Source organism: Teleopsis dalmanni, chromosome 1 (assembly GCF_002237135.1).
Source record: "Teleopsis dalmanni isolate 2A chromosome 1, ASM223713v2, whole genome shotgun sequence".
Classification (NCBI taxonomy): Eukaryota; Metazoa; Arthropoda; class Insecta; order Diptera; family Diopsidae; genus Teleopsis; species Teleopsis dalmanni.
This window is the reverse complement of record NC_051846.1, coordinates 181,502,847-181,516,571: the sequence shown is the minus strand read 5'-3', so window position 1 is coordinate 181,516,571 and position 13,725 is coordinate 181,502,847. Positions and strand designations below refer to the sequence as shown.

The following is a 13,725-nucleotide window of genomic DNA, read 5'->3' as shown; positions in this document are numbered from 1 at the left end:
ATTATTAAATAAATTAATGAAATTTGTTTAAATTATAATTATTATTATTATGTTGAGACTTTTCCGAGTTAGTGCATCTAGGCAGTTTTACTCTTTGATAGCTGGTGGGTTTCTGTAGAGTTCCACCCTTCTCCCTGACTAATTTTGTATTCCTCAAAAGCTTTGTGATTATTCGATGAGTGATCTAACATCTGCGTACCGCCCCGTGCGGCTAGTGATTATTCTGAGATTAGATACTGCTAAGTGTGACAGCTTGTCCGTTTTCGCATATAGTTTTAGGGCTCTGTCTTTTATGTATTTTTTGACCGGATCTATTCTAAGGTCTCTTATCATGTCATTCGTGCGGATTTACTATGGCACTTCGAAGATTCTTCGGAGAGCTTGACTTTGAGCAACTTGTAGCTTCTGGATATTAGAGTCGGCAGCTTTGCTATACGCGACATTCCCATAAAGTAGTGCTGGTCTAAATATCAAGCTGTAGATCAGCTTACTGTTCTTCGCGCTAAGGTTGTTGTGTTTGAAAAGTGGTTGTTAGCATTGCAGTGTTTTTGAGTTTTCTACTTCTTTTATCGTTCTCGTTAAAAATCTTAATATAGGTTCTTAAAATTTATACTTATTACTTATCCTGCAATTGGATTTAAATGCTAGCATTGCAATTTATGCTCCGGTTCTGTGGAGTTCATCGCCATGCCCATTTCGCTATATCTCCATACGTCTGGGAATTCAGAATTCGTCTGGGAATTCAGATTTAAGTATTCACACGCATTGCTTATGCTCCAATAGGACTTAAACTCTCATTTCAAAAGGATTCAGCGCCATACTAATTTACTAAAAATTCAGAATTCGGTCAAACACCATTGGAGCTTAACACTTGAACATGTGTTTCACTGTCCGATAGTATACTTAAATTCAACGTTCTGCAATCGTGGAAAAGGTTAAGCTATGTACATCTTTAGATGACGAATTTTTCTGCTTAAATATTTTCCCATGGGTTCTACATATTAGCCTCTTGGCAATTTAGTCTTTAACTATTGTGCTATATTAGTGTACACTCATGATTAATAGAAATTATCTATATATATTGTTTCATTATTTTTTAGTACCCATTATCATCGCAAAAGGTTTCTCAAATTTAAATGTATTATCAATATTGTTTAATAGGGTATTGAATGGGTTTCCAAAGTCACAGTCAAATTTTTTCGATACTCCAGTCTTTTTTTTTAAATCTTTTAATTCTTATTATAGTTGCCTCATCTACGTTTTCTACTACTATGTATAGCGGCCACAACTCCACCTATACCTCTAGCGCAGTTGTAAGATGGAATTTTATTGTTCCTAATCTTTAAATTTCTGTTAATTTTATTTCAGTTATCTTAAGCTTTGTCCTATTTGCCCATGGAATAGTGCCATAGGTAACGATTGGTCGGACTAACGTTGTGTATATCCAGTACAAGACTTTGAATTCACAATCTCAAGTATTATGTATCAGTTCTATTCTTGTCGAAGTGGCAAATTATTTATCGTAGATACAGCTGTGACTCAATTCCGGTAGACTGTAGACTTGAAAAAATTCTATGTTTCATATTCATTATCGCTAGTTATACAATATATACTCAAAGCCATAGCGGATCTTACATTTGGATACTAAATTCAATCGTCTCAGAGGGTGCACTGATTGCTGTAGTGCTAAACTTACATGCAACCAAGAGAAGATAGATTACTCAGATTGTTATTAAAACTAAAGCAATGGAATTGAATCTGAACAGTGTTGAAGTGTGCTAACTTGAAAAATGATATGCAAAATCTGAAAAAGCTGTAATAGACTAGAAATAGACATTTAGTCACATGCAAAATTCTGTAATCTTAAATACTTGACATATGATAAGAAGTACTTTGAAATAAATTATACGTTAAATGGTATTTATTGTTTTTGTTTTTTTTTTTTCTTTTAAAAATTTATTCAAGATAAAATCGTTAAACAAATGACTTTCTGTGATATACATAAGATTTTAACAAGTTTTTTCTTCAAAATCGCAACGTCTTCATTTTGCACATTAATAATAATCGTTTTTAGGCGCAAGCATTTACTCGTTTAAAATCTACCAAATTAATTCGCTATTGAAGATATTAACTCGATTCAAAATAGAGTAACTGCTAACAGGGCTGAAATTCCCATTGGCAGATCAATCTTTTATAACAAATTAGATCGTAGTGTCTTCGGTGTGTGGAAAACATGAATTAAACTTACCAAGATAAGCACGCTACTATCTGAAGTTCACTTTTTTAATATTGATATTCCTCTTATAACGGCTAAACTTGCAATTAAAAATAAATACCTATGGTTTACAAGAAAAGCCGGGGCAGGTGAAGATTTTTCTCAGATCACAAGTGAGACTTATGGTCTATATTAGCGTAAATTCCTACTAGCCATGCGCTTCAACAAAAGCACAATCAATTCAGTGCAATGGTATTACTGCTGATAGATCACTGCATATTAAGAAGGCACACAATAAAACTTAATCGGTCTACTTTCTAACGACTTTTGTTATGGTTGTGACTCTGCGAAGGAAAAGGAAATATTGGTTAAGAGAAGATATAAAATTTTTGGTTTCTTTTTTAAATGGCCTGGAGACATATTCAAGTGTCTTAGGTTGCTGCCTTTACACTTTAATGGTGACATCGCGCCTTTTTAAAAGAATGCTGTTCGCGCATTCAGGTTCTTCAGATCATGCGGATGGACAGTTTCATATCGGTGGTATCACAATGGGCCCTTATATTCACTAAAGTTTCAAAATGAGTTTTTAATTCTATAAATCTATCAATATTTCTAATTTTAAATTAAATTTAATTTTTGTGCAACACATCATAGTAATCCACATCATCTTTTTGATTTGCCAAATATCGAAAAAAATGATTGGATATGATGGCTCAGTAATTCCTTAGCTCGATAACGCCACAATTTAATAAAAACAAATATAAATAAAATTTTATTATTTTATAGAGTTACCGATCAGGTCTGGAAAATTTTGTTTCTGAATTTTTCAATTTACATAGTTTATCATAAAGTCATTGAAATACAGGATTGTATTTGAATTTTGTAAAATATCAATGAGATAAAACATCATAATTTCGTAGACGTAAATAATTGGTGTCAGCTCTTATTGGTTTTTATTAGACATTTTTGGTTGCTAACATACCTTATTGACCATAATCCGGCGCCCCAGAAAGTGAGTGCCCGACTAAACCACTCCGCCTCATTTCTAGAGATGTTATCCTACTCCGGAATTACGTTAGTATTACTTTAAGGTAGGGTTCTTATTAGGCATTTAAGACTTCCATCGGTGTGACCTGCGCCCAGGTCCCGCTACTGCTGCAGCTGATTAACCTTACCCTTCATCTTTTATTGCTTTGTATTAGGCCTAATAAGTTTATGATAAACCAAATTGATATGTGTATAGTACAAAGAATTGATATGTGTATAGTACAAAGTTAAGAAGACAAAAACAAAGTTTCAAATTGTGTTTATTACAATAAATCGAAATAATCAACTTGAACAAAAATTGCAAAAAATATTACTATTTTAAAACCTAACAACTCAATTCCAATTCCACGAATATGATACTATAATATGTAATTGTTAATACTTTCAATTTTAATATATAGAGTATCTAGTCTGCAGAAGATGAGCAATTTCTATCATTAAATTCTAGAATTAGTAATAAAATTAGTAATAATCAAAATTATTTTTAAATAATTTTTATAAGAATTCCATGATTCCTTTTACAATAGTTCTGATTGATTTACATTAAGACTGAAAAGTTTTCGGAAATTCTCATTTAAAATTCGCGCGCTGTATATTTTTCGATATTTTAAGTTTATGTAGTTTGGCAGCACTGTCCTTAATTACTATGCCAAAAATGAGCTCGATCTGTCAGACAGTTCGTTTACGGCAGCTGTTGAAACCAGTTCACCTCAGTAGTGCGTTGCGAAATGTCTTCGACGGTCGTACGACCGTCCTGGAAGGCTTTGTACCACTCATAAACTTGAGTTTTCGATAAAACTGATTCCCCATAAGCCTTTTGTAGCATTCGCAACGATTCTGCACACGAAATTTCGTTCGAAACACAAAATTTGATGCAAACTCTTTGTTCAATATTTTTTTCCATTGTTTTTTTCGCAACGCCCTACTGAGGTGAACTGGTTTCAACAGCTGCCGTAAACGAACTGTCTGACAGATCGCGCTCATTTTTGGCATAGTAATTAAGGACAGTGCTGCCAAACTACATAATAAAATATCGAAAAATATACAGCGCGCGAATTTTAAATGAGAATTTCCGAAAACTTTTCGGTAATGTAGATCGATGATTCTTAATAATCTGCTTGAACTCATTTTTAATTTTTCTAATATTTTAACTATTTACTTTATCAATCACTTAATACTTACGTTTACATAAAGCAAACGTAAAAATATAAATATAACATCAAACATTGTTGGTTTATTTATTTCATTTGAATTCAATGTTTCATTTGCGATACTCGCCAAATTCGTTCACCTCAAAAGTGATGATGTTTCACCTCATTTTCACGTAGTTTATTTTTTAATCTACTTAGATGCTTTCTTGTTAGTTTATCTAAATATTTAATCAGTTAATAACTCATGCGCTTGTGTACGTTAAAAGTTTTCACGAGGCGACCTTGGCTAGCAATTTGCAATTTGGCTTCTACTCCAATGAGTTTACTGTTCCAAGAATAATTTTATGAACTCATAAATTGTGCTCCAGCAGTTCTCCATGTGTTTTTATGTGTCGGCTGAGTTTTTTTTTTATTCTATTCTAAACATGTGAGCATGGTCGAGATTTTGTTCAGATTTAAACACATAGATCTATCTAAATACATTAGTTTAAGAATTTCAGCAGATTTTGCAAATATACAACATGTCTGTAATATAGTCCCAGTTTAAAGGCTTATATAGTCCCATCCCTAAAAAGTATAAAATTAATTAAATACTTATTTGTTTTTCATCAGTTGTTTTAACATTTAAATAAAAATGATTTTATTTTCTCGTAGGCAAAAAATGTCATCCGTCCACGTTATTACTCCTCTGAATTGGGAATACGCGAAAAAGTTTTTGTTGGCGTTATGACATCACAGGACAACATAAATACGTTGGCGACAGCAATTAACCGTACAACGGCTCATTTAGTCAATAAAATAAAATTCTTCATAAATGCAGATAATGTTAAAAAAAACTACAATCTTAAAAATATTGTAGGATTCACAGATACTCGCGAAACTTTACGACCTTTTCATGTGATAAAATACATTGCAGACTATTATCTTGACGACTATGATTATTTCTTAATTATACCGGATAATGTGTACGTTGATGCACGAAAGCTGAAATCTATGCTGTATCATATGAGCATCACATTTGATCTCTACATGGGCTCACGTACAGAACAGAATGTTGTAGGCTATGGTGCATACAATGGGCGGTCGGACGATCTGATGAACAATGGTAAGATAGAGAATGAGAATAATGATGATTTCAAAATGCTCAGTGATCGGAATTACTGTGATTTAAATGCGGGCATATTGCTTAGTAGCAGTGTCATAAGAAAAATGCGCAATAATCTCGACTGGTGCGTGCGGAATGGCATTACCAATGTACACAGCGTTAATATTGGCCGATGTGTTAAGTATTCCAGTAAATTATCTGGCTGTCAAGAGAGTTTTCAGGTAAATATGCATTGTATTTAACCGCCACTTTATTTCAATCACAATATTCTTTCTTACCTACTTTGATAAGCTTTTACAAACAAATCAAAGTATCTTATTATGTTTGGTTATTAAGATTTTATGCACACTATATTCACTAAATTGTTTTATTAAAGTTTGCGTTGAAGTTTTTAATCATTAATTAAAAGAGTAAATATATAATGACAACGAAACTTTATTACAAGTAATTATTTTAATCTTTATAAAATTTAATTTTTAAAGTTAATTATGACGAAAGAAACCATGTTTCTAAATAATAACTTTTGTTTCTATAGAGAGGTATTTTGAACAATAGTGAATTACAACAACAATATTTTATTATTTATTAATTAATTGAATTTTTGGCATACAGCACATAGCTGTTGCGAGTATTGCCAAATCACCAGTGTTTATTTGGCAATATTTCTTGTATTTATTTATTACTGGAAAAATTTTTTGAGACTACAAGTACCAAGCGTAGAACTCGTACCCTGCCAAATTTAAATCTCAGAGTCTAACTTGTATGTTCTATTAATTTAATGTGAAAGTTTATTAACAAATTTACTCATATATCAACTATAAACTAATTGAATTAATTAATTATAGTTCTTTTTAGTTGTTAATTGTTTAATTGTATTTTAATATATAAGATTAATTATATATTATGATTAGTTTTTTGATTCTCTTTTGATAGGATAGTATCACAGTTAAATTACGTTCAACATCAGCTGAACATCAGCTAATGATTAATATTTTTTTTTAAATCTAAACAAAACAAAATCTTGATAAAACTTTATAAAATAAACCCTTAGTGCCAATATAGCTATTGTGAAATGTATTATGGTTCAAAAAACCCAAAAAGTGATCTACTGACACTATTTTGGCTTTCTCAGTCACACCATGAATATAGTTACATATATAATTATATGTATACATACCCATATCACTACTACCTATGTTGCCGTATAGCGTAATTAAAAAAGCTATAATAGCTGATTCTACTATAATGCAACGTCATATCGGCGTATTATACTGTCTCGTGATATGCTTGGCTATATTAGAAAAGATTTACTTTATTTTTCTTGAATCGATGTTATTGTTAACTTACCATGCTATATATCAAATGTCGGTAGTACAATATGTGCCATTGAAAGTGTGGGTCAATATTCGTATGATCTGCAAAAGCTATTATACGATCCCTGGAAAAGTGTTCGAAAGGTATTTTAAGTTCTATCAAATCCTAAATAAGAGGCCACATTTTTGTTGTTATTCTTGAACAGCGCGCATTGGACTCCATATCACAGTAAAATTCTGGCATGTTGATCAAAAATAATCTAAACATATGCATACCAAATTTAAGACATTACCTAAACATTTAATATTTATATTGCTTTTCTGTGGGCAATACAATTTTCGATCGTCTTTCTGTTTGTATGAATCCGATTGATCATTACTGACCAAGCCATAATTTTCAAAAGGAGTTACATTGTCTAAATATACGTAGACATGTTTTAGCTCAACGGTTGGGGTGTTCTTCATCTCATTAATCTTTTATGACATGTAGAAATTATTTTTTTGTGTGACTTGCACGTCCTCACACCCATAGTAACGTTTTCGTTACTTCTGAAAACGCATTTTTCGAAGAGTTAAAAGTTGTACAATGCCAAATCAGATGAATAGTAGGAGTGGTTCATATTTTAAACGTTTGTCGTTGGCTACTCCTAAAATACTACTCAAACGCATAATATATTCGTCGACGCTTAAAGATCTCTCTGAAGATTCAGAGTTAAAGATTGTGCACTGATATTTAATAATGATGAGATATATAATTAAAATTTTTCTTTTAAGAGTATTATTTATTATTAAAATATTGTGTACGAAGACTATAACAACTACATTTTATATAGTTATACTTATACGAACTCGAACATTGACTGTCCGTATTACTGTAGCCATTTTATGACTATTGTATCTAATTACCTTATATATTTTAATTATTAACATAAAGGTTAATATTAATAACGTATATGCGATTCTAATAATAAAATGTAAACTGCTTTAAGAAATAGATTTTTGGGTTTGTCCTCAGTAAATATCTTCGAATCCTTGAAAGTATCTTCAATAGTTATGTAGCGAAAAGTTAACTTATTAACTTGGCAAACAGAATTGTTTTGCCATAACTAATAATCAAAGAGTATGGGTTTAACAAAATGCTATACTATAGGATTGTATAGTGTACAGACCTATACAGTTTTAGGAATTGAATCCTGTCAAATTTGATATTCATATAAATATTTTAATTATTTATTACTTATAATCCAATTTAAAGGTAGCAGTATCTTATCTTCTCTGAGAAGACTTTTTAAAGTTCCTTGGTACATTAGGACGAATGATATCCTCAGGGACCTCAAGATTATAGTGTACAGACCTATGCAGTTTTATTAATTGAATCTTGTCAAATTTGATATACATATAAATATTTTAATTATTTACAACTTATAATCCAATTTAAAGGTAGCAGTATCTTATCTTCTCTGAGAAGACTTTTCAAAGTTCCTTGGTACATTAGGACGAATGACATCCTCAGGGACCTCAAGATTGATCCCATCAAAAAATACATAAAGGATAGAGCCCTGAAATTATTTGCGAAATCTGACAGACTTACTAACTCAGAATGGTTACAGGCTCCTCGGGGAGATATGCAGATCTGAGGTCAATTATTGCTTAGTCTAATGAAGTGATAAACAAAAATCCAGTCAAGACGCAAAGAGGGGTTTTGTAGAAACCTCGCAGTTATTAGAGAGTAAAAGTGCTCAGGTGCACTGACTCAACTCAACTAGCCTCAACATATAGTATCTTATCTATCTCTCTAAATTAGACTCTTCTATATTATTAACTACAAATAATAGTGAAAGTATGTAAGCAAATAAACTGAAGTACACATAGATCCACTCAACATTTTACAACAATTTAACTTGAGAGCAATTATCAAATTAAGGATGTCAATTACAAAATTTAATTATAGAAAGATTTCTTCAGTAAACAATCAAGCAAATACGAGTAATTCTAAGTTTTGTGCAAATTTCAATGTGCAGATGTCAAGAGTCAATATAAACAATAATTTTACAGTCCAAAGCAAAACAATTAAAATTAATTAAGTTTACATTGTATTGTACACAACACAACACAACAGAACAGAACAAAACCTAATTGCACAGAGCCGAACAAAATGTGTAGATACATAAATATAAACACAAGTAAATTCAATGAAACTGCAACAGAAGTTCGCTTAACACTCTACGTGCCGCTACGGCACAGACAGACACATTATATTAGACCTCACCGGCCACAAGGTGGTTGCTCGTCTGATGTAATTAAGTTCAATAATTTATAGCAGAATAAATAATTTGGTTTCTGAAACCTAAGCAATTATTTGGTTATATCTTATTTCGTTACAGTATAAACAAATTATACTTGTATCTGTAATAAAATACTAAGTGCTTAAGTGGTTGGAAAATATTGTTAAGGCTTAATTCTATTTTAAACTCAGTTTTATATTTTAGAAGCATATATACATTATGAAAGTATTATTAATAACATACATTTTTGCGCTTTTATTCTTCAACAAAATTATTTATAAATATTGATCGCTAAAGATTCCACTGTAAATTTGTTTGCATATAATATTACATTCTCTACACATCCATCTTATCTGATAATAAAAAGAAACAACATTCTTCTGAGTGCCTTATCTGCTTCGAACTTTAGCTAACATGATTAATATTTCTGTTTGTTGACAGCTTCGTGAAAAAACTATCTTACACATTAATTGAACCACTGCCGTAGATTTATAATCCACGAACGATACCCCTTGTCTAACAGGATGCGGCCCTGTTCTTCAATTCTACCATCAATTATCAAGACCGGATTTTCATACATGCCTTAAGATATCGCCAAAGTATTCCAGTTTTCAATTTAATTGGCTCCAATATTTTTCTTCCATCGTTGCTTTCCAATTCCAATTGATTTATTACAATTTTTTTTTTTGCGTTAAGATGAAGATACGAATATGAAAGATATATGATACGTAACACTTCCTGATTTGCTTTGTTACGCTAGAAATTTACGGACGTATGATTATAATTGTAAAACTTTTGATGATTCGTTAAGTGATCTATAGCCGATCTCTATTGCCAGATTATCTATTTGTAAATAAATCATCGATAATTGTATCGAAAAGAGCCAGTAAATTGGAATATTTTCCGTGGATGCTATTTGACTAACGTGTTTCGATCATGTAAACATGTCAACAATGGTGTTTTTTAGGGGGATTAGGCAAATGAACAATCGTTGTTTTTGCGAACAATCGTCTGACACTTGACGATTCAGCTAGTTATGAAAGATGTATTACCTGCCGGCTATGTGGCGACAAATTATCGAAAATTACCTCAAAAGGATGTAGCATATTAAGATTTTCCGTGATTAACATTTAAATGATGTGTGTTGCGTCTTGGGATAAGATCCAAACAACACATTGATATAAAAATTTTATAAAAATCTAAAACATCAGTGAGCTTCATTTTGGTTAATTGAAGATGGATAACCCTATGTATGCAATCCGGTACGTTCAGATACATTTTGATAAAAAACTACGTTAAGTAAGCAGAAAATTGTGTATAGAAATAAAAAACGAAACTAAAATCGCTAATTTTTTTTTTTTTTAAATATTCTAAGTTTTTTCCATTGTTGGAAGATCTATAAACTAAACTAAAAAAAAAGAAGTTATTTATAAAATCATTAACACCTTTGTGTTACACATATGTGTTTCTAATATATTATAATATTATGTTAGTTTTTCAAAACGATTTATTTTATTAGAAGTGATACAAATATTTCTGTAATCTATACTATAGTATAAGCATACACAGAATTAAAGCCACAGTTTGAGCTATTTTACGTCATAATATTAATTTTCTCTATATTTTACACAAGATACTTGTACTTTTTCTGGAACAAGCAATTTACACTTCACTGTTGAAAAATTATTTAACAAAACATAATAAAAGTATGTTCCGATTTTTAATTCGATTCTCAGGTAGCTAACCGTTCTTTCAGGGTCACGGTATCAATGAACTTATCGCGCTATATAATGGAACATTTCGGATAACATTTCCAGTAAATATGATGACTACAACATAATTAAAAAATAAATAAACTAGAAATTAAAAGACACCTAACATGTGAGCACCTCAGGGTGGTATGGCATGCGGCGTGGTGTGTGGTGGGTAATAAGTTTTCATTCTGGCGTGTTTGAGTGATCGAACCAAATAAATCAGGAGAGCGCTAAACCGTAAAAGTGCTAAACAATGCAATATTTTTTGCTGAACGAAATATTTTTTCAAAAAAAATTTTACTAAAATAGTTTTGATGGTTTTTTATGTAAATAAAATAGGCGCGTAATTTAAAAAATCCAAACAAATTAAAAGCTTTTGTTTAAATATTTTTAAATAAACTATTTTCCAATAGATTTTTTATAAAATATTTCTTTTATATAAGAGCAAATCGAAAACTACTACCAGAGTAAATACGGATAACGCTATGTATGAAATGGAATCAGATTTTTTTTTCTATAAGCTATTTTTCTAATCTACTATAGAATATAATCTGTTATTTTTCTATTATTTTTTCTGGATTATTTTTACCAGATAAAAAAATGTTCACGAAAAGTTAAATAAATTTTAAAAAAATAAGCAGACATTAATGCTTTATAGTTCAACACATTAATAAATTCTTCCTCATTTAATATATGACATTTTTACACTCCTCTTAAAACATTTTCTGTTTGCCCGTTATGCCCTTTTTAATTCTATGTTCTGCATTCATCCATTACATTCAATAATTAAATAATAAATGAAAGCTACTAACTATACACATAGATAGTGTTTTCATAACAACCAAATCTGTTGCTCGATATAATCAAACGATAATGCACATCAGGAAGGTCTAAATATGATACTTCATCTATTCAAGGTTCTAAGTGTTCAATTAAGTTTGTACCGTGAAAAGAGAAAGAAATTGGCTAACTATCTACACAATACAGTTTTGGATAAAATCAAAAAGAGAGGCAGTGATATAGTCGAAATTGACCAGGAATCAATAGACTAAATAACATCTATCCTGGATGTTAAAACTACTCTACCAGGTTGCAAACAAGGGAACCTGGTAGTCAAGGTCTGCACACCCGCTACACGTATTGTTCAAAGATGAAGAGAGGTACAGGAACGCGTACCTACTTGTAGAACTTGTTATTAAGCAGTCACATAGTGAAATGGAGACACACGAGGCCAATACCTAAACAGCAACTCAGATGTGTAAATTGTTCAGGAATAAAATTAAATCAACATTGCAGTGATAAATAAATTATGGAATAATCGTGAAGATTGTGCGTTGGCTTGATTGAACCTTATGGTTTAGTTTAGATAGGACATAATCGAAATATCTTTTACAGTTCGTGTCCATTCTGTAGTGCAACAAGCAAAACGCCTTGATAGAGAGGAAGTGGAATCTATCAATTATATATTTCTATATATATTAATCTATATTTCTGTTCAAGATTATAAACAAAGCGGCTTCATTGTTAGGTTCTTAACTTCAAATTATTTAACAAAACAAGAATAATACGTGATACTATCTTAGAAACAAAGGTGATAGTGTTACTGTTACTAATCATGATATCAACCAAAGAAACTTACTTGGTAGAACTTTTAACGAATCGTGTATATTAATAAATCAAGTTTGGTTTACAAGAATTATAATAATTTATGCTTAAAAAATACTACAGTATTTTAGAAATTTTTTTAATACAAACAAGTATTTTATTACCAAGCTTTGGACCTTACTTACCCTAACTGATCCTAATAACCCAGAAGGACAGAAGGTTCTGGAGAGATTGTGGTTTAGCCATATTAACCTGTACTTTTTGCTGTCCATCGTAGTATTCCGTTTATGTTATACTTATCTTTGAGAATGGTTTTAATACTGTTTTAGATTATCTCTTATCAAGATCTATTTATTGTTAGATGAAGTAGTCAATCATTTCTATTGTATTTTTTAATTTTGGTTTCTTTGTAAATTACTTCATTGGTGAATGAAGTACATATATTATTTTTAATATTGAATAGAAATGATTTGTTTATAATTTTAATGATTATTTTTTTTCACAATTGCTGGAGACAGAATCTTTGCTAAAACTGAACCAGCTCAAACAAACAAAATGCGGATCATCAAATGAATTATGCGATCTATATTTTTTTAATTTTATTGTAGCATTTGTAATTTTTTTATTACTTTTTTGTTTGAAATTAATTTGATAAAAAGTCTCATATAACATAAAAAGAAAAAATACTAAATGATTTTATAAAAAACCAACGGAAATAATAAACAAACAAAGTCCAACAGATGCTTATATACATTCCCAACATAGATTTTATAAACAAGGTCTTTGTTTAAACAAAAACACATGACAATTTTATAGTTGTTTTCTTTCACATCACATCTATTTAGTATAGATCATTCACCACAAACATCATTAAAATACAAAAAAAAATATTAAAAAATTTTATAATCCAAAACAGGGTGTTCGACAGTTCACGTATCCATTAAAACCATATGTAAAGTTATTTAAAGATCTAAACCAGTTAACAAAGGACGATTTTTTTCGCAACTCAACTACTGTTTATCCGGTAACATCTACTGATGATTTCTATCGCTTGCACGCTTACTTCTCTAGGGTAAATATAGTAATATATGTATATCTGAACAAATTAAAATAAATCACATATTATTTTCAATCAACAGTATCATTTGGAACTGGTGCAGCAACGTAGCAACGAGTTGGAACAGAAATCTTATCACATCGCTAATGGTTCAGTGTCTAATAATATACTTGAAATACGCTGGCCACTGGGC

The 13,725-nt window shown here is 30.7% G+C and overlaps 1 protein-coding gene across 1 annotated transcript in view; it reads left to right on the top strand.

Annotated features, from left to right (window-relative positions):
• The first annotated feature begins 4,934 nt into the window (after positions 1-4,934).
• LOC119666843 (chondroitin sulfate synthase 2-like) overlaps positions 4,935-13,725 on the top strand; it is a 14,992-nt gene continuing 6,201 nt past the window's right edge. The window contains exons 1-4 of the mRNA XM_038076122.1: positions 4,935-4,940; positions 5,068-5,739; positions 13,392-13,547; positions 13,615-13,723. Coding sequence (XP_037932050.1) covers positions 4,935-4,940; positions 5,068-5,739; positions 13,392-13,547; positions 13,615-13,723 — 943 coding nt within the window. The remainder of the gene's footprint in view (positions 4,941-5,067; positions 5,740-13,391; positions 13,548-13,614; positions 13,724-13,725) is intronic.